General features: G+C 46.5%; 1 protein-coding gene across 1 annotated transcript in view; it reads left to right on the top strand.

Annotated features, from left to right (window-relative positions):
- Positions 1–24,828, top strand: part of SYN3 (synapsin III) — a 492,973-nt gene that overhangs the window by 39,803 nt on the left and 428,342 nt on the right. The window contains exon 3 of the mRNA XM_061417235.1: positions 14,494–14,551. Within this exon, the coding sequence (XP_061273219.1) occupies positions 14,494–14,551 (58 nt within the window). The remainder of the gene's footprint in view (positions 1–14,493; positions 14,552–24,828) is intronic.

Genomic DNA, 24,828 nt, shown 5'->3' with positions numbered 1-24,828 from the left:
TCTTATTTTGAAGAAATCAAACCTAGGGTTCTGGTACATTCTGTAGCAATAATTTTAAAAATTCATCTACTTGTTTTAACAATCTCATAGAGCTGCCTTACACTGTAAAGCAGTAATGTAAAGTGTAAATTATTGCCACAGAATGTACTAGAACCCAAGGTTTGATTTTTTTTTTTTTTTTCAAAATGAGAACATTGATCATGACCCAGAAAAGGGTTCTTCATAACAAGGTTGGGTGTACTTCTTGATCTCAGTTTTACCTTCAAGGTCTCTGGAGCCTGGATGGGCTTGGGAGGGGGATCCTGGGGTGAAGGGGGCATAAGGCAGCTAAGGCTTGGCCCCCAGCCCCTCCCTCCAGGGGTCTCTGAAACCCTCCCTCCTCTTGCTTCCCGTGGTCCTTGTTCCCAGAATGGCTGCTCTTCTCTTTCAACAATGATCTGTTGTTGTTGTTCAGTCGCTCAGTGGTGTCTGACTCTTTGTGACTCCATGGACTGCAGCACACCAGGCTTCCCTGTCCTCTACCATCTCCTGGAGTTTTCTCAAACTCATGTCCATTGAGTCGGTGATGCCATCCAAGCATCTCATCCTCTGCCACCCCCTTCTTCTTTTGCCTTCAATCTTTTCTAGCATCAGAGTCTTTTCCAGTGAGTCAGTTCTTTGCATCAGGTGGCCAAGTATTGGAGCTTCAGTCCTTCCAGTGAATGTCCAGGGTTGATCCATTGTTACCCTCCCTCTTATTCTCCACCCTTCCCTAGAATTTCCTTTTTCTTTTACTTGTTGAGGAGGAAATGAAAAGGGGATTCTTAGTTTTAAACACCCCTTAGCTACTATCCTTTCAGCCTGGAGTTTGTGAGGCTGCCCCATCCTACCATATGATGGTTAATGATACTAATTAGAGCACCTTGTGCATGTCTGGATTCACTGAGAGTTGCTATGTTGTATGATAATTTGTATCCCCACTACCACCCACCCACCCATGCCTACTTGCTGTCTTTGTGTCCCAGAGCCTAGAACAGGGCAGGTAGATAGTGGGTGCTGGGAAACATCTGTTGATTGAATGAGTGATTTGGAGGTGACATTACAGGTAATGGCAAGGGTGAAGGTGTGACAGTGAGCTGAGAGTGACCTTGGTGGCATTCTTTAATCCTTTTTCCCCTCTCACACCGCTCAATCTAACTGGAAGTCACACTGGCCACCATGAGAGCATTTACACCATGGAAATGGGCAAATGCTGCAAACCAGGATTTTTAGGTCTCCCTAGAGAGCTAGCCAGTATACCACTGCCAGTCACACTTTCTGATTTTCCTAGGAAGGATATTACAGACAAGAAAGCAAGGCACGGACATACCATGCACTGCTTGAGAAACCAAAACAGGAGAGGGGTAGGCTGGGACTTTACCAGGAGTAACTTCTTTGCAGGCATATCGGATGGTGACCTACCTCCTGCTGACTGTTGCCCAGGGCTTCAGTGTTTGGCATGATGTAGGTGCTAAGAAGTCTAGGTTGGAAATGAGTGAGCACACAAATGAAGAAACCACGAGCTCTTTGGGAGTGCGGTCAGGTCCTCCTCACTGTCACAGGACAAGCACCTGTGCACTTTGCACGGCCAAACACTGTGCTAAGTGGTTTTCCTGGACTCTCTGATTTAACCCTCTCAACAACTGTGTGGAGCAGTAGTACTGTTCTCCTCGTGTGAAGAAGGGGACTAAGGCTCCGAGCCCAGGATGAGAGCAGGCACAGTGGCGTGTGCAGCCGGCCCAGGCCGGCCAACTGATGAATCTGGCATCCCTGTCCTCCTGTCATCCTTCCCTCTCCCACCTGAGCACAGGCCTCGTATGCTGTGCCCGAGGGCTCTGGAGCCTTGTGTGAGTGCACATACCACACACGCTCATGTCCAAGGGCAGGGCTCCCTGTTACAGCACAGTGGCCAAGTGACCTCCTCCTCAGAGGAAAGTGCCCACCTTGAGCACCCTCTCCATCAGTGCCTTTGGGCAGCCAGAATGTTGAGGTGCCAGGGGAAGTGGGGGTTCCTATAGCCATCCAGACACTCGTGAGCTCAGGGTGTCTTGGCAGCCCCTTGAAGCCTTGCTGTGGCCTAATTGGCCTCAGGGTGGCCAGGACTTTCTGCTTCCCACTGTGCCATCTTGTCGGGGGACGGTTGCAGTGGGTGGGAAGGGGGCATTAAATTGAGAGCTGGCATCACCAGCAGAGGCTTTTGGGTAGAGTTCCTTGTTGCTTTAGCCAGTAAAAATAAGTATGTCCAATTAATAATTAGACAAACAATGAATCAGTATAAACATATCCCATTGCAATATATAGATTTGTACCACAAAATTATTTGTTGTTTATCTGGAATTCATTTTTAAGTAGATGTCTGCTAGTTTACCTTTCCACCCTACTTACGGAGAGTGGCAACAAGAGGCAGTGCCCAGCCCTGCTAACATGGGCCCAGTGAGAAGCTGGCCTTTGTGCGTCCTTGCATTCTGGTTGGGTAGCCAAACCAGCCCTCCCACCCCTTCCATTGACCTCATTCTCAGGAAGCTGCTTTCCTGGCCTGTGATGAGGACTGAACAGTCTCAGTCACCAGCAGGGCAGGAACAAAATCAAGTGGACAGTCTCAAGGCAGACTGCCTGGACCCCCGTCCTCTCTCTCACTCATGAGACCTTGGGGGAGTCTGACCTCTGGGCCTCACATTCCTCAGTTGTAAGGCAGGATCGTGGCACCTCTTATGAAGGGTCAGTAAGAGGTGGAGATGATGCCACAAGTGGGGCTGGTATTGGGCTTAGCTGTCATAACAGGCACTGAAATGGTGATGGTGTTAACAGTTGATTGCAGGGACTTCCCTGTGGTCCAGTGGCTAAGACTCCATACTCCCAGTGCAGGGGGCCTGGGTTCAATCCCTGGTCAGGGAACTAGATCCCACATGCCACAGCTAAAGATCCCATATGCTGCAGCGAGAGCTCCACATGCCACAAGGAAGACGGGAGATCCTGTGTGCTACAGCTAAGACCCTGCACAGCCAAATAAATAAAAATGTTAAAAAAAACAAACAACCAGCTAATTGTGATACTAACTGCTGGTGAACATAGTGGCACTGGCAGGCAATGGGGAGGAGGCCACTTGGCACGTTTCTCAGTTCAGCCGGACGTGCTTGAGGGCTGCGTTCTAGAAGCCCTGGAGGAGGGGTGTCTGGGTGCTGGTGGGCTGGCACACTCTCTACTCTGAAGATGGGAAGACGGGGACCGGGCTGGTTCCCCTCCTCCTAGAGTTGGTAGGGGGGCTCAAGGCAGGATACACACCGTCTGTTCGAGACACTAGGCTCTAGGAAACAAAATCCTTATGTCTCCCCTGACCCACCTCTTCCCCCACCCCTAAGACTCTCCTTGAAATAAGGGCAAGCCCTGCCTCTTCCCTGTGGGGTAATCCAGAGGTGGAGGGCAGGGAGCTAGGAAAGGCCTGGTGAGAGGGGTCTTGCCATCCTCTTACTCCCTTCATTCACGGATTCACACAAGCCACCCCCTGCAACCTGGGGTGGCGCTGGGCTTCTGGGCTCGTCCTCCCAATCTGGGCACCCCCCTGCCACTCCCCCTCCCTCCGCCTTGGTGCCTGGGGTGGGAGAGGCCTTGGGCATTCCCCAGCAGCCTGGCCTGTTGCCTGGACACCAGCGCCGCTTTCCCAGGCCCGGCCCCTTTTATCAGGGGGACAATGTCCGCACACAGTGAGGGCCTTGTGTGGCACCCAGGCCCCGAGCCCTTTGACTTGAGGAATTTTTCAAGTGCTGACCTCTCTCCGTGAGGTCTCCCCGCCATCCAATCCAGAGGCTCTGTGCCCCGGCCGCTTCCTCCCCTGCTCCTGCACGGCGAGAGGGAAGGGAGGGGAAAACAGTGAAGAGTTGTCTCCTGCCCTGGTAGAGTCTTCACCCTGTGAGAGTGTGGCTAGGAAATCTAGGGGAAGTGTCTTAGAGCAGAAGGTAGCACGGGGAGGAGTCTGATGGACGCTGTGTCTTCCCCAGTTCCCCCTTCCCTGCTGATGCTGTGAAATCTAGGAGCCACTGTCCTCTGCAGGCTTCAGTGCCTTCATCAATCAAGCAATGACAATAAACTGAGATCACGGTCCCCAAAGCACTGTTTCCGTCAGAATGACATTCAGATTATCAGGTACCGCTCTTCACCTTCTGTATAGATAGAGTTCTTTGTTTGCAAGAAAAAGAAATGACTTTGGCTGAGTTAGGCAAAATGGAGGGTTTATGGAACATATGCCGGAGACTCACAGAATGAAAAGAAAACAAGAAGACCCAAGTTTTGGAGAGGTTAGGAGAGGCTCTGTCTGGACCTAAGAGGCAGGAGCCTATGAACCCTCTCTGGAGAAGTCAGCTCCTATTGTCTTCCAAGCTTTGTGCCTCTCTGCTTAAAAATAAAATTCCTGGGCAAGAACAAACCTGGGTGGTTCCATAACATGTCCTGGGGACACTTGGGGACAGTCCCATCAAGACTGTGTGCAAGAGAGAGGCTTGGTTCATGAATACAAGTGCAGATGGAGGTGCTGATAATAGAAGTCAGAATGGGTGTGGGACAGGCCACACTGAGAGGCTCTTCCAGAACTACTGAGTCAGAATATCCAGAGGAGAGTGCAGGAAACATTTTTTAAATGATGAAGAGCCAAGTTTAGAAACCATCGTGGCTAGAGGACTGGTTTCATGTGGTTCCCAACTGGGAGAACTGAGGCCGGTAAAGCAGACAAAGAGGGAGATGTGTCAGCTCAGTGTATGTAATGGGAACATCAGCCGAAGACCACGCGGGCCGCCCGATGAGGAGTGAGCCCCCATCACCTGCAGCTTCCAATACAACTAGGCGGGCAGCCAGGGAGGAGTAATGCAGAAGAACCCAGACTCTGAAGGGGCCAGCCTGCAAGCCCTTAAAGGAGTCTCAGACCTGAAACTTTTCATTTTCCTCTCTCTGCTTTTATGTCTTAGTCATTTTTCCTGCCATTGCCCTGCCTTTTTCTGGATAATTCCACTGTCCAACTTCTGAGTCTTCCCTCATTCTTCAAAATGTGATTTTCTTGCCTAGGTCCTCCTCTTTCAGAGAAGTCCCTCAGATGCCATGGGCTCTCTTAGCAATAGCTGTTCCTGTTCCTCCAGACTTCACCTGTCTGGCTACAGCCTTGCCCTGGGGGGGCAGGTCACTGGGCAGATATCAGTCTCATTGCAGAATGTCTTTCCTCCTGAGGCCTGTGGAAGCCTGCATGGGATGTTTCCTCAGCAGGAGGGAGGCTGTCTGTGATGGCAAGAGAGGGGACGGTGCTTTGTATCCATTTTTCTGACCTCCAAACCTGAGTTTGGAGGAAGGGCAGTGGTGTGGGCTTCCTGAAGATTTTCACTGAGCTAATTGCCATCTTCATAATGGAATGAGTTAAATTAGGGGTTGCTTGTGCAGCTGCTCACAGAAGGCAAGGTGGTCGGTGAGTGAAGGGGCAGGTGCCAGGAAAAGGCAAAGGCACAGAGAAATATTTCCCTTCTGTAAGGAAGACAGCAGCCCAGGCTCTATGACAAATGCCTCTGCCACTTGACACTGGCTGCAGAGAGACAACAGGGAGCCATGGGGACTGTTGGGCGTGAGAACTGATGCCCCAACTGCAGGCAACAGCTGCCGTCCTCTCAGCCAGCTTTTGCCACGTGGAAATACAGGTCTCGTGATGCTCAGTTATTGATTTTCAGGGGAAGCCAGAAGTCTGAATTCTTGATAAATGAATTCTCTGTTTTAAAATCAAAAGTATATAATGTAAGTCCAACAAAATAAGACCGTGGACTCCATGAGGTTTGCCAGTTAGTAATTTCTGATGAAGAGAGGAGTCAGAGTAAATATTCTTCATCTGGGCCTGTCTCCTGGCTAGACCAGGAGCACCAGGATGGCAGGGGGTTGTTTTGTTCAGTATGATTCCTAGGGACTAGCACAGTGCTAAGCACATAGTAGAGCCTGGATAGAGAGATGGAACACTTCCTGGTGGCTCAGACAGTAAAGCGTCTGCCTGCAATGCAGGAGACCTGGGTTCGATCCCTCGGTTGGGAAGATCCCCTGGAGAAGGAAATGGCAACCCATCCCAATACTCTTGCCTGAAAAATCCCATGGACAGAGGAGTCTGGTAGGTTACAGTCCATGGGGTCATAAAGAGTTGGACACGACTAGCCGACTTCACTTAGAGAGATGGAGGGATGGATGGGTAAGCAGATGGGTGGGTAATTGGTTGAATACGTGGAAGGAGGGAGATGGAGGGAAAGTAACTTCTCTTAGGCTTCTCCTTCTGTGCCTTGCCCTTCTCACCTTGACAGGCCTCACACAAACATCAAACACTTAATATTCTCATGGTTCCCTTCTTCTCATTCTACTCATCCCATCTAAACCCCTTTTACAGATGGTCAGCTATAAGTCACTTACACCTTGGTGTGAATTACCTTTCAGGGTATCATCTTTTTTACGGGCATTTTGCCAGGTTGAGCTCTTAGTGGTGTTGTTTAGTCCCTAAGTTGTGACTGACTCTTTGTGACCCCATGGGCTGCAGCACACCAGGCTCCTCTGTCCTTCACTGTTTCCCACGAGTTTGCTCAAATTCACATCCATTGAGTCAGTGATGCTATCTAACCGTCTCATCCTCTGCCAACCCCTTCTCCTTCTGCCTTCAATCTTTCCCAGCATCAGGGTCTTTTCCAGTGAGTCAGCTCTTCCCATCAGGAGGCCAAAATATTGGAGCTTCAGCTTTAGCATTAGTCCTTCTAATGAATATTCAGGGTTGATTTCCTTTAGAATTGACTGGTTTGATCTCCTTCTAGTCCAAGGGACTCTCAAGAGTCTTCTCGAGCACCACAATTTGAAAGCATCTTAATAGATAAGCATCTGTTAATGAGTTCTTGATAGATGCTCTTTAAATGTTTGCTGAGGGAACAGCTTAGCCTTCTAAATGTGAACTGTTCTTGTGAAATGAAGGCTGTGGACTTTCAGAATTCTGTGGGAGTGAGGATGACACAGTGTTGTGTCTCTGGAGAGAAGAGGGCTAGGGATTGGGAGGTAACATTCTGGCATAATCTCTGCTGTCAGAGTGAGTGGATGGCTGACGATTTTATTTGCCTTAAAGGCTGGTTCTGGGGAGAAAGAGGAGCTCCCGGAGTGTAGCCAAGGCAGGTTTCCATCATGCTTGACATGAAGCTGGAGATCCTTTTAGAGTAATGAAGATACTGCCACCTTCCCCTGAATGATTTGTCACTTCCCCAGGTACATGCCCACCTGTTGAACGACAGGAGGGAAAGAGATGAACATAACATTTGCCATGTGTCAGGGACAACATTCATGGGGCCTTATGGCAGACATAGCGATGTGCTTATTTTTGCAAATGAGACTGGTGCTTGGAAAGGTTGATGTTTGTCTGAAGCAGCGCTAGGAAGTAAATAGCAGAGCTGGAGAGGACCAGCTAGTTCCAATGCTAGCAGTGCTCACCCACCTTTTTACCTGGAGGGTGAAGTCCACACCAGCAGCTCACCAGAGAGCAACCACTTGCTGGCACATTTTTGGCAGGTTCCCAGAGGCCTTCAAATCCACATCCTCATTTTATCCTCATGACCCTGTGGGTAGAGCTTCCCATCCTCACCCTTCAGATAAGGGAGCAGAGGCTTATTCAAAGTCATGTAGCAGGTGCCAGAGCTGCCATTTCAAATCCAGGTCTTCTGCTCCGTGCCTGTCGCTCATTTTTCCTGCACGTTGAGGGACATGCCCCAGGAAGATTCATTGGCCCCCAAGTGCCACCAGTACCTGCCTAACTCTTTTGCCCTGTGTGCCTTTCACACATATACACACTCATCAGACCTTCTCAGAGCCATCTTTGCAGCCCTTGATGCTGGCAAAGGATAGGTACAAAACGGATGGATGGATGGATAGATGGATGGATGGATGGATGGATAGATTGAGGAACTGGGTCACTTTACCAGGGAAGCAGTCTTAGGCTCTTAAACTGGGCTGGGTCTCTTTCAGTGGGCTGACCTGGTCTTAGAGCTAATGTCCTTTGTGGTCATTGTACTTTATGAGTCTCTCCCTCCCATTAGATAGTAAACCCCCTGAGGCCAAGCACTGAGTTATCTTCATTGCTATTTCTTGAGAGCTTGCAGGCTCTGGCACACAGTAGATGGTTAGTACAACTGTGTTGAGTATCTTCCAAAGAAGGCTTCCTGACTTTCCTGGATCAGATCTCCCTGCTCCCCACATCCTACCCTGTACCACCTTGTTCATCGTATTCATCACTTCCTTTTCACGTGGTAAGTTTCCTGACTTTTCCAGGAGAATGTTAGCTCCACAAGAGCAGGGACTGTATCGGCCTTCCACCCCATGCCTAGTAAGGTGCCCAGTCCTTACGAGGCTCAGTGAGTAGTGAGTAAATGATGTGAATTGTGAGCAGACCTCCACAGAGGTCTCCTTCCTTATTTGCTGTCAGAAGGCATTGAGGGAACAGTCATCACATCCTTGAGGCCCTAGTGGGTCTCCTTTCCTTACCTTCACAGATCCTTGTACAGATGCAGGGGCCCTTGTCACTCTCAGAGAGCCCCTCCCCTTTCCAATTCCCTGGAGCCCTTCCACTTGCAAAGAGGTACAGTGAGGTTGCCCCGTCACTGGAGGGTCCCCTCTGACAGTGGGAGGGGAGCAGGAGGGTTAGCTGTTCCTGGGAGTAAATAATGGAACTAGAATTGGCCACTTGATGCAAAGAGCCAACTCATTGGAAAAGACCCTGATGCTGGGAAAGATTGAAGGCAGGAGGGAAGAGGGTGACAGAGGATGAGATGGTTGGATGGCATCACCAACTCAATGGGCATGAGTTTGAGCAAACTCCAGGAGATAGTGAAGAACAGGGAAACCTGGCGTGCTGCTGTCCACGGGGTCACAAAGAATCAGACATGACTGAGCAACTGAGCAACAACAACGGAGTTGGGTCTCTGAGTTAGAACTCCATGTTCAAAGGCCCTGTTTTTGTCACACCTCCATCCATCCAACCTATCATGTTAGCCTCTTTATCTTGCTAACTGGAAAACCTTGAGTGTGTCCACCTTCAGGGTTCTCCTATGTGATCCGTCATCCATCTCCCCCAGTTTCTGTCCAGGCCAAAAATCAGCGACTGACATGTTTCATCAGAAATGTGAAAATCAGTTTCTAGGGCCAGATCCTGCCTTCGCTCTCCCCCCCACTACTCCCCCAATAGGCTCCAGTGTGCCTGAGAAGTTTCCTGACCCCTCATCCCTGGAAGGGCACCGCCAGGGCCGAGCCACACTGACTTTACATCCCAGACGGATTTATTAGAAGGGCGCTGCTTGTGCACAGGTGGATCCTGTTTGTGCTAATTCTCCTCTTCCTTCTGCTGCTGCTGCAGCCATGAAAGAACTCAGTATCACTCCCCATAAATCTCTCTCACACACACCACATCCCGCCTCCCCAAACTAGGGATTTCCCACCCCAGGCGGCACTGGTTTTATAATATTCTCCTTCCTGGTGCCTCTGATGTGGCAGTAAAATATGAGACCACCCACAGAGGTGGAAGCTTTGTAGAATCAAGAGCTTCCCCCACCTCCTCCCAAGGCCAAGGCCTTGACTGACTGGCCTGCGGACTCAGAAAACTCATTATGAGAATAAACATATTAGGGCCTTTGGAAGAGGTCTGCGTTTAGGGAGACAGAGCCCTCAGGCACAGTGGGGTCATCCATTCTACCTGAGGTCAGACAGCCGGGCAATTACACCGGCAGCAACCCCAGCCCCCAAGGCATCTAGAATTCCAGACCAGCCCTACCCCTTCCTCTGCCAGACGGAACTGTTCAGAGGCAGCTCAAGCCTGAATGAGCCCCAGGCAAGGAGGCAGCAGTCTGTGTGGCCTGTCAGGAGACAGACTTCTGACTCCCGGCCAGGAGGGGGGATGGACCGCCTGACCCTCAGCTGCAGCCTGAGTCCATCTGGCAGGCCCAGCGGTAAACATTCCAGAGATGGGCAAAACAAGTGTTTCTCCCGAGAAGGTGAGGCCGGTGGAGGCCAGAGCTGTTTGGGTGGTGGTGGTGTAGTGCTGCGTGCTCTGGGTTCCGAGCTAAGAGTTAGAATCCTGTGCCTGTGGGATGCTAAAAGGGGACTGACTCCACGTGGTAATGGGTGGGGATTTGTGTTGTGTTACACCATTGTACCAGTAGATGGCAGCAGAGCATCTGGAGCGCGAGCTGCCCCTTGGGCTATCCCAGGAAACATTCAGTTACCCAGTCAGCAAGCATTCCTTAAACATGTGCCTGTGCCCTGGCACGTTGTGCCGGATACGAGAGATGCAGTGAGCTTTGAGACACGGTTTCGGGTTTCCAGGAGCTCCTAGACCAGGTGTATGGGGACAGGGGATGTGTAATTCGAACAAGAATGATATGTGTCGTATGGTAGTTAAGTATAGCACCCCGTGGGGACCCAGAGGAGGGACACCTAACCCAGTCTTGTTGGGAGGGTGCTTTCAAGGAAACAGTGGTCAGGGATCTTGGGACATGAGAAAGAGGTAACCAAGCAGAGAAGGAGAGAACTGCACAGGCTCAGACTCATAAAAGCACAGGAATTGCAGAAAGTTGAGCGTGTCCAAAAGGTGGGCAGAAAACCAGAGAAGAAATGGGTCATAGGTCAACAGGGTCTAGATCATGAAGGAGCCTAGAGGGTCTAGACTGAATCCTGAAACTCTTGGAGCACAAGATCTAACTCACCGTTGCTGCTTGCTTAGAGGCTCTGTGTGACTGAACCCGTGGGAGCTGCTCCCAGCCCTCCCGCTTGATCGCTGGGGTCAGTACAACAGGAGGAGGGATGCGAAGGACCCACAAGCCTTCTGTATCAACATCGCCTATTGATTATCATCACCAATCTCTCATCTCACTGAGGGGGCGGATCAAAGTGAGGCGGACTGTGATTCCGTTCTATAACCCCCAAGAGGGTAAGATTATGTTTGTGGGTCCCCGCACACAGCACCCACAGCCGCAGTGTAAACACTTGGTAGTTCTTTGTTGTCACTGATTCTGCTTTAGGCCCTGGGCTGTATACTCTGGAGCTTACTCTAAAGTGCTTTGTACGTTGTGTCACATTTAATCCTCGCAATACCCCATGGGATAGTTACTGTGATTATCCCCATTTCCCAGATGTGGAAACTGAGGCACATGCAGGTTGAGGGAGTTTTTCAAGGTTTCAGAAAAAAAAAAGAGTGAGGGGTGGCGCTGGGATTGCATCCAGGTGTTCTGGCCCTGAGTCCACACTCTCTACTTACTGTCCTTTGAATACAGGATCAAGTGAATTTCTCACCACACCTTGGCTGGCAGATGTTATCACCCCTTAACAAGTGATCTGGAGGAAACTATGACCTGGAGGGATTAAGTACCTTGTCTTAGAACATGCAGTGAGTGAGTCATAGAGCTAAGATTTTGCCCGAGCCTCTGTGATTTGAGATCCATGCTTTATCTAGTATACCAGTGATTTCATTCATTACCATTCGGCTACCATCCTGAGGTCCCAGGATCATCCAGTACTTCTTGTAAACCCAAGCAGCAGGGACCCCTGCCCTCAGTCCTACTTAGTCCTTTACTAGCTATACTCCTTACAACAAAGGAGGACCCTGAAAGTTATACCCTTTGATCATGCAGTGGTTATCCAACCTATAGAATTCCCTGCCCATGAGGACCCAGGCCTAATTCCAGGGCCTGTGTAGGTAAGTTGCCTGATGTATCCTGCCCATACATGGCATGGGGACTGTTGATGGGTGGGCAAGGAGATAAAGTTTGGCCGCATGGGCTGAGTTATCCACAAGCATGCATAGGAAGCCCCAGTGATGCAGGACAGAGAGAAGGCTGGGAGGAGAATTAGGAAGGACGATGGGAACCAAGAGCTGTCAACCTCCATGCCACTGTGTTCTGGGTGGATCTCTAAGAGTCCTGAGAAGTTCAAATTCTGACCCTTCCAGGTCATTATGAAATTGTATTGTTCAAGGAAGGAAGAGACGGGCATGTTTTATTTAAATGATTGCCACCTTTATCAATTTTAAATGTTAGGCATATGATACATAGACTTCCATTTGTTCTTTTGCCCCATGCTGTACAAATATTAGAGGTGAGCTTATCCCAGTGTCTGGAGTTTGCCAACATTACCTTTATTCATGATAAAATTCACAAATAATGTGAAAAGGTTCCCTTTGCATGAGGCTGGTCGAACACACATTTTTTGAAAGACCATCCTGGGAGAAAAAAACAAAATCTTGCTTTTTAAAGTCACACTAACAACTCCTGTTCCCATAAAGTTCTATCCACTTGACGTCTAAGCCTATCATCGCCATAAGAAAAAGTGGCATTAATATTAGAGCTGTCAGTCTGAGATTCAGGCAGTCTTGAAAAGAGGTGAATTCCACTGGAGTTGGCTAAATGTAGATAGACTTCAGGAGCAGACAGACTGCAACTTGGTCAGAGAATTTGCAGAAGGATTCTTTCACAAGTGGAAGGTTGAAAAGAGATGGGAACATCAATGTTCAGAGAAAAGAATAGAAAAGAAACTAAGAAGAAGATTCTTGGATATAACACTACTGATGAGAGCTCAAGCGTGTGGTCATACCATAAAGAAGGCTGAGCACCAAAGAACTGATGCTTTCGAGCTGTGGTGCTGGAGAAGACTCTTGAGAGTCCCTTGGACTGCAAGGAGAGCAAATCTAAAGGAAATCAACCCTGAATATTCATTGGAAGGACTGATGCTGAAGCTGAAACTCCAATCCTTTGGCCACCTGATGTGAATGCTTACTCATTTAAAAAGACCCTGATGCTGGGAAAGATTGAAGGCTTGAAGGCGAGAGGAGAAGGGGATGGCAGAGGACGAGATGGTTGGATGGCATCACCAACTCAATGAACATGAGTTTGAGCAAGTTCTGGGGGATGGTGAAGGACAGGGAAGCCTGTCTGCTGCAGTCCATGGGGTCACAAAGAGTCAGACACGACTGAGCGACTGAATAACTTGTGGTCATACCTAGCTGAATGGAAAGCTGGGATATATTGATACATTTCTTGGTGCCAGTCTGTAAAAGTTGTCTCTGTGGGCAAAGAGGAGAATTGGGATTGGGAGCAAATAGCTGTCTGTGCCCCAGAGAAGGTCTATGGATATGTTCAGCACAGTGCTCAGGTTACAGCAAGTCACTAAGAGTTTTTGGTTTCATCAGACCAACAACCAAAAAGAGCCAATGTAAACTTGTATTACTTCTGCTTTGTGGGAGGTCATCTAAACCCAGGAGCACCCCAACATTTGGTCATGTTTTTCAGGGCTGAGAAAAAGCATTGATCTGGCAGTGAAAGTCCAGGATTCAAGCCACTTAGGCAAAGTATTTCATCTCTCTGGGTTTCAGTTTCCTTATTTATGGAATGGAAATAATAATACCCACCTCATGGTGGTGGTTTTAAGTGTTAAATGAGAAGGGCTGTAGGTTAAGATGATAGCACTGTTTTGGGGCACAGAGTAAGTATTCAGAAAGTATCTTTTTTCCCTTCATCTATCTCTTCAATCATTTATTCATTCAGCGTATGTTAATTGAGCTCGTACTGTGTATCAGGTACTCTGGTACATGTTGGAAATAGAATGATGAGTAAGATGGATTGTTCCTAGCCTGGAGGAATTGTGTTATAATTCAGTGGGAAACAGGCGTGAACCCAGTTACTAACTATAACGAATTATAGTATAGTAAGTGCTGTGATACAAAAGTAGAGCATGAAGAGAGAATTTATATGAGAAAAGAAATGACTAAGGTCAAGATTCGGGTGCTTTTAGAGAAAATGGACAAGTGGATGGATTTGAGAAATAATTAGTATGTAGAACCCATGGCGATAGAGAGAAGGAGCTGATAAGAATGAAGTCTGTGTTTTTGCTTCGAGTGATGGGCAGATGGGATGCCATTTAATGCTGATGGGAAGACAGAAGCAGGGGTGTATAGGAAAGATGATAGAAGGGTGGTTGGATGGACGAAGGGGCAGATGAGGTCTGCTTCATTGGAGAGATGGACAAATAAAGGAGTGGATGGATAGAGCAACATAATAAGTCATTTACAGGTCATATAGGGTCTACCTAATAAAATAATTCTGCATTATTTATTTGTGTAGGATTCTTTATTCCTTTTGATCCTTAAAATAATGTTTAGAAATATATTATGCAGACGTTAATGTCTCCCTTTTATAGAGGATAAAGCGGAGACACAGAGATGTAAAGTGACTTGGCAGAACCGAAACCTGAGTCTCCAATCCTCACATCCTGTACTCTTTCCCTTTCCCACGTGATACATATAAATAATGAGAAAATCATCCATCTGGGTGGGAGAGAGCAAGAAAGTGGGGAATGTGTCTGGACATGCACCTCGGGGGGTAAGGCCTTTGGAAGAAGGGAGGAAAGAGTGAAGCAATTGGTATCCTTACTCAGTAGATTTCTTCCTCTCCTTCACAGGGCCAAGTATTTCCATGGAAAGAAGGTGAATGGAGAGATTGAGATCCGAGTGGAACAGGTAGGTTGGAGCTAGTCTTTAGTGCTATCACCATGATCTTTTCTATAGGCAGAGCCATTCCCAGAAGCATACTTGGCCCCCATCTTCTGAAACTATAATGAGTAAGGATTACCAGAAAAATCCTGGCTTATACCTGGAAGATGTCTTAAATTCCAGAATTATTTAGTACAATAGTTTTCAACCTTTCTGTTTTAGCAGCAGAACCTTGATTCAAGAGGAATCTCAAGTAGGGCCCATTCTAACAAATAGAGACACATAGAGCTTCTCTGATGGAAATGGGCATAGGGAGCCCAAAAGTCTGCTCCATTCTGTTCCACCTCCCTCTGTTCCCCACCATGGTCCCTGAGGTGTCTCTTTGGAAGCACAGTGTGGGCGCACAATGGGTTTGAATCCTGACTCCCTCGTTTTCTAGGTATTGGGCAAGTGAGTCTGTGTCTCATTTTCCTTGGGATTAAATTATTTAAAGCCTCAAAAGAGATTAGAATCTCGACTACTGGCTCTTGTTATTACCACTAGTATCCACACACTTCATTTTATAGGGAAAAAAAGCACAGACTTACCCAAGGTTATAGTGGAAGTCAGTGGTAGAATTAGGCCCAGAACTTGTGGCCTCCAGATCTAGGACTCCTCCCCTTCATTCACTGAAGACTTGCTGGGGACCAACTCAATGCCAAGCACTGTGCTTGGCCTTAGGAGAGCGCATGAGAGCATGGACTCTGGAACTCAACTCTTGGTTCCAGTCCCAACTAACTTTGTGACATTAGTTCAACAATACTTAAGCCCCCCAAAATTCAGTTTCTTCATCTACCACTGGAGTAGAGCATCAGCTTGATAGGGTAGCCAAGAGGATCGAATGAGTTAGTCCAAGAAAAGTACTTAGACCAGCACAGGGCATACAATAACACTTAGTAGATGTTACCCATTTATCATCATCCTCATCATCAAAGGCAAGCAATAAGATGGAAAAGGCTCTTGCTGTAAGATGAACTCAGAAAAGCACCATAGAAAAATCAAAGGATGTGACTTTTCCAGCACTCTGAGTTTGATGTGTTGGAGGAACAGAAAGCTTTTTGAGCATCAAATTTGAGTTGGCTTAATATTAAAACACCTACAGCTTGAATTTCAATTTGATCCTGTGGCTTTCAAGTCAGTCCAGTGTCTACTGGTTTTCCTTCCATGGCAAAGAGCGGGTTATTTTTGTTCACTTGACAAACATTTGTCAAACATCTACTATGCTAGCTAGCTCACATGTGCAGAACAAGGATAGAGAAGCAGAGGCGCTATCCCAAATAACTTGTGGTCTAGGAAGGGAGGCAGGGTAAGTCTTCACAGAACCCAACACAGGTGGAATCCAGGAAAGAGAGATCCAACTTAGTGCTGTGGGCAGCAGAGGCCACAGCTATTTGGAGGAGTCCAAGTGACTTCAACGAGGGGGTGGTATTTGAAATGGATTGTAAAGAATGGCTAGGATTTCAACAAGTGATGATGGCAACAGGAAGAGTGAGGAGACTGAATCAGCGTGAGCAGAGGTGAGGAAAGTGGAAGCTCGGGGTGTGGAATGATTGAGGACACTCTTCCCCTGACCCTAACCTATTCATCCTCCCAAATCCCTGTCTACCATCTACCTGGCATCTTAGCTAGAAACTGCACAGTCTCCTGGCTGCCTCCTTTTCCCTCCACCATTATACCTTTTCACCACATGCTATAGACGCCACAGCCCACATCCCTCTGGTCTATCCATTCTTCTCTGTTCCCATTGCCAATTCCTTGGCTGAACCATCATCAGCTCTCATCCTGTCTTCATAATCAATAGCCTCCTAACTTCGTATTTTCATCCACTTCCAATTTATTTTTTGTACTAAAACCAGGCTGATCTTTCTGAAAAATCAAAGCTTTAAAAGTGTTAAGTTTAAAGTTCTTTTCTCGGACATTCTTTATTTGAGCCCTCCCACCGCAATCTAAATCAGAAAACCTGGTTATTCCCTTACCTAGCACCCCAGTTTTTCCTTTCTAGCCCTTATCTGAGTTTTTAATCACATATTTAGATGTGGTATTATTTGCATGAGGGTAGGGACCATGACTATTTGGATCTCACTCTGTTAAATAACACAGGGCCTGGCACATACTAGAGTGGAAGCAAATATTTGCAGAATGACTAACTGATGGATTCCACAGATTCCAATCTGCTTGTCAGTTTCCAACAGAGATAAATTGCTGTTCTTTAATCTTCCCTCAAAAATCTGAGTTTTCCATAAACCATCTGGTAAATGCTCAGTTGCTAGCTGTCTCACTCCATTCGTGAAACCCCAGGAGCATGTTTTAATTTTGCCCTTTATCTCAATGCTGCTTCTGGCCCAACTTATGGGTGTAAATCTGTAAGCAGGAGCATCAGAGAGAGTTGTCCTAAGAATAGCTCACCCAGGACCCTGGGGACACTCAGCCAACCTCTGAAGGCTACAGCCACACTGCAAAACTTGGCTAATTTAGAGTCATCTTGATTTCTCGTCATTTCCCTCTGTGGCAATCAGAAGGCAAATTATCCAAGAGGCCAATTAGCAGTCATTTGGGCATTTTTCCCTGGAAGATATGTCTTCCTTAACTCATCCTAGAGTCTGAATTGTTTGTCTTTTCCCATCTGGATCGATGGGTGGGTCACATAAGCAACCCCCTAGGAATCTCATATGCATCCTTTAGTACTTAGGAGAAGTCTTAGGATGGAAGCCACTGTTTAGTCTGAGCTGGCCTCACATTTTGGAATTCTGTCTCCCAAGTAAGGGCCAAATTAACCAGATAATTGCACTGTCTGGGTTTTGCTGGACAGAGCAAATGAGTTAGTTGTGGTTGGCCTAAAGGAAGCCTCCGCCCCTTCTCTCCACCCTCTTCCCCCCAGTTCAAAAACTGTTTGCCTCAGCTTTTGCAGAGCCAGGAATCAAGAAACCCTGGGGAGGCCAGTGGGGGAAACTGCCTCATGTTGCATCCCATTACCCAGAATGCCCTGCTGGCTCTGCAGGGCCTCTCAGCAGTGTCCTCGCAGGGCCTGAGAGGTTCCAGCCAGGGTGGCTGGCATGTCAAGCTCTCTTCTGTTTATATTTGAGGCAAAGGATCTCTTTCTCCACAGGTACAAGTCACCCCTCTGTGGGACTCAGCAGTGAGGTTGATGAATGGATTAATACCAAGTAGACTCAAAGTTCTGAGACTAGCTGGCTAGTACTTGGTGGAGCAGAGCCTTGGACTTCATTTTTCTTTAATAAAAAGACCAAAATTATAATAGTCTTTCCTCGGTGTTAACAGAGGTACCAAAGCCTAAGTGGCAGTGCATTGCTCCAGCAGATGGAAAGAAAGGCAGGAGAAGGTAAAGATTCTTCTCTGATTTACGTAGGAATGCCCGTGGCTCCTTTGGAGTCCTGTCCTTGCATGATAGTGGAGTTGAGATGGGCTTCGGTAGATGCATATGGATCCTAGGGAAGGCTGTTGGTTGAAGTCCTGTTCATCTTCTCTTTTTATATTTCCTCAACTTTGTCTGCTGGGAGCAAAGATGGAATTTCCCCCTTAAAAGAATTTAAGCATTCAAGACCATCATGTATATACATCATGTGTATATTTTTCATACCTACTTCAGCCTACCATCCACCATTCTTTCTGGGGCAGTCCTTCTTAGAGTAGATCCTAACTGTAGATATTGTCATAAAGGCTGTGTTATATTTCAAGAAATAATTGTCAGTGAGATAAAGAAGTGGAGGTTGGGTGTTAGTTAATTCAGTTTTGTGGATTGGTAGCTGGCACCCCACTCCAGTACTTTTGCCTGGAAAATCCCATGGACGGAGGAGCCTGGTAGGCTGCAGTCCATGGGGTCGCTACAGTCGGACACGATTGAGCGTCTTTACTTTCACTTTTCACTTTCATGCATTGGAGAAGGCAGTGGCAACCCACTCCAGTGTTCTTGCCTGGAGAATCCCAGGGACGGGGAAGCCTGGTGGGCTGCCGTCTATGGGGTCGCACAGAGTCAAACACGACTGAAGCGACTTAGCAGCAGCAGCAGCAGGTTGGACATAACCCCCACGAGGAAATGACTACTTGATGGTAATTCACCTTGAGAGAAATACATCTAACACTTTGCCAAAGAGCTCTGCCCTTGGCTGTGTTGTACATCTCCTTCTCAACTGTGATTTATCGAATTACATTTGCTGATGACTTGAAGTTAATGGGAGAGAGTATGGTGGATTAAATTTGATATGATCCAACTGAGTAAGGACACAATATAAGATCCTATTCAAAAGCTCAGCGGAAGAGGAGCAGGACTGGGGAGACTTAACTTATTAACATCTCATGAGGAGAAAACAAGACCTAAAATTTGAGTTAAACAAATTCTTAATATTTGTGAGAAGAAGTATGGTGTGGAAGTTAGGACTGTGAGTCTAGTGTAAGATATACTGGAGATGGAGTCTCAGCTCCATCATGTTTTAACTGGGTTGACCTTCCACTTATAGCATCACTAAGTATTAGCTTTTTCATATGAAAAATGAGGATAATAATTTCTATCCTTGGAGTTAATGTGTGGAGTGAATTAGTCAGTGTAAGTCATATGCTTGGCATAGTTTCTGACATGTTTATTAAGAGCTCAGTAACTATAGTTATGGGCTTCCCTGGTGGCTCAGTGGTAAAGCATCTGCCAGCCAATGCAAAAGATGTGGGTTTTATCCCTGGGTTGGGAAGATCCTCTGGAGAAGGAAATGACAACCCACTCCAATATTCTTGCCTGGGAAATCCCATGGACAGAGGAACCTGGAGGGCTATATATAGTCCATGGGGTGGCAAAAGAGTTAGACAAAACGTAGTGATTGAAACAACAACCATGGTTATCTCTGAAAACCTGATGCATTATCAGGGTGCATTATCAAAGTACAGCATTTAGAATTCAGTAAAGTGATGGCACACACACACAGCACACATACACACTCTCATTGTATTAGCCGGACTCCAGTGAGAGATCCAGTTGTACCATCACGCCGGGAGGGGATAGTAGCAGCCTGAAATGCCTCACGAAGAGAGTGGCTGCAGTGAGAAGCAAAGGAGAGCAGTGTAAGGAACTGGAGATGCTTAGTCCAGAGAAGAGAGCCTTTGGTAGAACTCACTGTACTCTGCAAATATTCACCACCTGAATGAGTGGTTGAAAAGAGTTAGAGCTACCATATGTTGAGTATTAATACTTAGAAGGTAAGGATAAATGCTTTTTGCTGTTGAGATGGGCACTGTCATTGTCTCTGTCTTACAGAAACAGGCTCAGGCGGAATAAGAGTGCTTTCTCAAGGTTGCCTGATTTGTAATTGGCAGGAACCTGTTCTTGAACCTAGACAGTCTAAATTCAGAGTCCTCTTATCCACTGCATTTTTCTGCCATTTGCTGCAGATACCAAGAACAATAACCAGATGTATTGGTTAAATGTTTTTGTATGCATAACCTTATTCCAGCCTTACCCCAACACTTTGAGGTGAGTATGAGGGCTCTCCCTATTTGGCAGATGAAGAAACTAAGACTCGAAATGTTAAACATCCTGCTTGAAATGAGTGATGGAGGAATTCGAACCCAGGATTCATCTGCACCTGTGCTGAACCACCAGCCTGTATTGTTTCACTGGGATTAGAATTCAGGCTAACGGTACAATCATAGAAAAAGATGGACTTCAACTTGGTATAAACAGACATTGTTCAGCAATGCTGAGTAATGATGAATGGACCACATCCCTTTGGTGGGTATGGAGTCCCTGTGTTGGACATGCTCCGGCAGAAATTAGATGGTTAATTTGGGAAATATTTCACAGGAAATGTATGTACCTAATCAGATACAACTTTCATTATTTTTTCTTATTTTTTTGCATAAAAGTAATATGTTTAAATAGTCAAAAATTTAAAAGGTAAAAAATGGTATCTGGTGAAAGATCTACCTCTAACCCTACTGCCCTTACCAATCTATTTCTCTTTTGGCTAATCATTTAACTGGTTATTGGCCAGTTCATTTACACATTATAACTTGTTTCTTAGGCAGCTTTCCAGAGAAATTGTAAATGCCGTAATCAAATACACATTTGTGTTTGTTTTCCTTTGCTTTTCATAGATGGTTCAGTTCAGTTCAGTTGCTCAGTTATGTCCAACTCTTTGCAACCCCATGGACTGCAGCATACCAGGCTTCCCTGTCTATCACCAACTCCCGGAGCTTGCTCAAACTCCATCGAGTTGGTGATGCCATCCAGCCATCTCATCCCCTGTCATCCCCTTCTCCTCCTGCCTTCAATCTTTCCCACCATCAAGGTTTTTTTCCAGTGAGTCAGTTCTTCACATCAGGTGGCCAAAGTATTGGAGCTTCAGGATCAGTCCTTCCAATAAATATTCAGGACTGATTTCCTTTAGGATGGACTTGTTGGATCTCCTTGCAGTCCAAGGAACTCTCAAGAGTCCTCTCCAACACCACAGTTTTAAAGCATCAGTTCTTCAGTGCTCAACTTTCTTTATAGTCCAACGCTCACATCCATACATGAATACTGAAAACACTCTAACTTTGACTAGATGGACGTTTGTTGGCAAAGTAGTCTCTGCTTTTTAATATGCTGTCTAGGTTGTCATAGATGTCATAGTTAGTCATAGATGGTAGTTGATCAGAAAAAAACATAAACAACTGTATTCAGAGGAGTATTGAATATGGAAGTTTGATTCCAAATGGGTCAAAGGGGGAACTCTTATTGCCCAGAGTTGCAGCAGTCCTACATTCACTGTTATCACTGCCTGGGCTAGAACCGCCACTATTGCCAGTGGGAACATCAGCCTGCATCCCCCTGAGGCTGGAGGAGTTGCCACCCGCCTGCTTTAACCGCTCCTGCTGTTGGCAAATCTTTGTTGCCACCATCTGCCTAACCTCAACTCTTACCTGAATGGTAAGAAATTGGTAGAAATTAGCTGGAATTACATGTCAAAAGGGCTTCCCTAGTGGCTCACATGGTAAAGAATCTGCCTGCAGTGCAGGAGACCTGGGTTCGATCTCTGGGTTGGAAAGAAACCCTGGAGAAGGGCATGGTAACCCACTCCAGTGTTCTTGCCTGGAGAATCCCCATGGACAGAGAAGCCTGGCAGGCTACAGTCCATGGGGTTTGAAAGAGTCGGACACAACTGAGTGACTAAGCACAGCACAGTGTGTCAAAAGAACCCGGGAAGTGTAGAGATAGGCTTTCAGTCCCTGTAGTGCAGGAGAGGATAGGATGGGTGTGGGGCTGAGTGGCAGTCAACAAGTGAGCAGTGCAGTCCATCCACACGTACCCTGTGGTTCAGTGTATCTTAGAGTTTATTCTTTGAAAGTATGTGCAGAGCTGCCTCATTCTCATTGATGGTTGCTGAGGGGCTGTTATTTGAATATACTATCATTTATTTTCCTTAACTTTACTATTATAAACAATGCTAAACCTATGTCATTTGAAGCATCTGTTTGTATACGCCTGGGATTCCTATCTAGAATAGAAAAAGTGGTTATGAATGTATTGCATGTGGTGCTTGCTATAACGCACCTTGAAGAATGAAGGACTTTCCCCCAGCTGCTGGAGTTGATACCAGAAGACAGCCCTCAGTTGTCAGCCTTCATTCTGTGCCTTACTCAGATGAAAAGGGCTGCCTTGCCCAAGGGCGCATCTCCTGTGACCTTGGCTGGCACAGGGAGTAAAGACCTAGCTCCTTTATCCCAATTTGAGACAACTCTGAAGGGCCACCCCAGTTTCAGAGTTCCCTGTGGAGTTGGTGGAAGCATCTGCTGAGACGGTAGTGCAGCCCAGCTGCTCTCTCTGCCCAGTCCTGCCTCCTTGCCTTGTCTTCCCTTCCAGTGGTGGTGATCCCCAAAGTTCTCCCTAATGAACTTCTCACGGGCTCATGTTCATCTCAGAGTCTGCCTCCCAGGACATTTATAATTCTGATGGATATTGACAAATTGCCCTCCACAGTGGTTATACAAATGATCTATAAGGCCCTTTGGGTCTGAATTTCTAGGACTTTACATGCCTCGTGGGTCCTGGAGACCACCATGCACAGAATGCTCTCCTGGTTCCAGCCCAAGCATCGATGCTGAACTCTGAAGTGCTTCATCATTTGATCGTCATATTTGACCTCCTTGTGTTTGAAATTGACCAGAGCTTGGTATTTCTCTGCAGGGCTGAATCCGGCAGAACTCTACCCGCTCTGATCCACTAAGCCTTGTTTTGTTAACACAATCCTGCAAGATTTATTTGTTTGGCTTGGCTTACCCTGACCTCAGACGTTCTGTTTTGTATTATTTTTAAAAGCGTGCAGGTCTCCATGGAGGTTTTTTTTTTTTCCTTTTCAAATTTAAGAAACAGCTGGAGGAATAAAGAAAAAAAGCAGGTGGGACACTAGGGCTATTAACTGAAACATAACTCATTAGAGGAGCAAGTGTTTCTCTGCTTAACCATAACATTGATTGATGTGGATTTATTACCACTCTTGGTCTGCCTTTAGGCTCACTGACTTAGGAAGACAATAGAGAGATGGAGAAGCAATAATCGTGGTGATAGTAGCAAACATATTGAGCAGGGACTGTATGCTAGAGGCCATGTTACAGCCTTCCTCTGTGTTAATGCATTTACCCTGCACAATATGCCTGTCACTGAGGAACCTGAGGCTCAGAGAGTTTAAATAAAGTGCCCAGAGTCACACAGCTAGTAAGAATGTGGGGATCTAGGGATTTGAAACCAGTTTCAGCCAAGTCCAGGGTCTGCATTCTTAACCAAAGTAGAATGTGTTTGTCACTCAGTCATATCCAACTCTTTGTGACCCCATGGACTTGTAGCCCACCAGGCTCCTCTGTCCATGGAATTCACCAGGCAAGAATACTGGAGTAGGTAGCCATTCCCTTCTCCAGGAGACCTTTCCGAACCAGGAATCAAACCCAGGTCTCCTGCATTGCAGGCAGATTCTTTACCAAAGTATATCCGTCAGCTTAAATATGTTGGATCTTGAATTTGCCTTCTTCAGGTTCTTTGCCTTTCCTCTCTTTGTTCGGGTTCTTTGAGCACATCACTCTACCATTGTTTCCTGTCTCACCCTACTCGTTTGATCTACTGGATAAATTACAAGCTCTTACGAGATGTTCTTCCAGCAAGACTCCTCCTTTCCCGACTAACCCTGATGCTCTGACTCATCATTTGATGTTTCTGGTTTATTGCTGCATTGTTCCCCTGTTAACAATTCTGTTTGTTCTTTTCTTCCCCCCAAGGGTTACTGTTTGTCTTTAAGTGTAGCTGTATATTTATAGATTACATAAATAGTGTTAATAGCTCAGACTCTGGAACCAGACCACCTGGGTTGGAATCTCAGCCTAAGTGACCTTAAGCAAGTAATTTGACTTCTTTGTGCCTCATTTTCCTCATATGTAACATGAAAGTAATAATAACAACAACAGCAATATGTACCTATAGAGTTGTTATGAGAATGAAATAAATTATCACATGTGAAAAATGCAAAGCATATCCTGGCATCCAGAAAGTGCTGCCTAAGTGTTAGTAGTTGTTTTTACAGCCACCTTCACATCACTGATCACGTGTTGCCTGAGTAGTTTCTAGGTGTCAGTATGTGGGATTATTCAGAAATGGAAAGAATATAATCCATTCTGTAGAGAACTTAGCTGTGTAGTTGAGGAATAGATGTATATGCATGTCATGTTTATATCTGTGTTTTTATTACTTATACACACACACACCACACACACACACACACACACCACACACACACACACACACACACACACACACACACACACACACACACACAGGTGATGCTAGGGGTAAAAGAACTCTCTTGCCAGTGCAGGAGATGTGAGAGACACAGGCGCAGGTTCAGTCCCTGGGTCAGGAAGATCCTCTGGAGGAGAGCATGGCAACCCACTCCAGAATTCTTACCTGGAGAATCCCATGGACAGAGGAGCCTGGTGGGCTACAGTCCATTGGGTTTTCACAGAGTGGGACATGAATTAAGTGACTTAGCATGCATGCACATGTGTGTGTGTGTGTGTGTGTATATATATATATATATATATAAAAATAATATCTCCAATATTATTTCCCATTGATACATGGCATTTAATTGACACTTGGTATAAACTTATAGCTTTTCCTTGATAGCAGGTAGCACAGGTCCTGGTCAAAGTGTTCATCGAATGTTGAGTGTATGGGTGAGTGAATGGATGACATGATACAGTCATAGAAGGGTGGAGTCAAAAAGGGACTTTGA

This window comes from Bos javanicus, chromosome 5 (genome assembly GCF_032452875.1).
Source record: "Bos javanicus breed banteng chromosome 5, ARS-OSU_banteng_1.0, whole genome shotgun sequence".
In the NCBI taxonomy this organism is placed as follows: Eukaryota; Metazoa; Chordata; class Mammalia; order Artiodactyla; family Bovidae; genus Bos; species Bos javanicus.
Note: the sequence above shows the minus strand (reverse complement) of the source record. Positions and strands in the feature narration are given on the sequence as shown.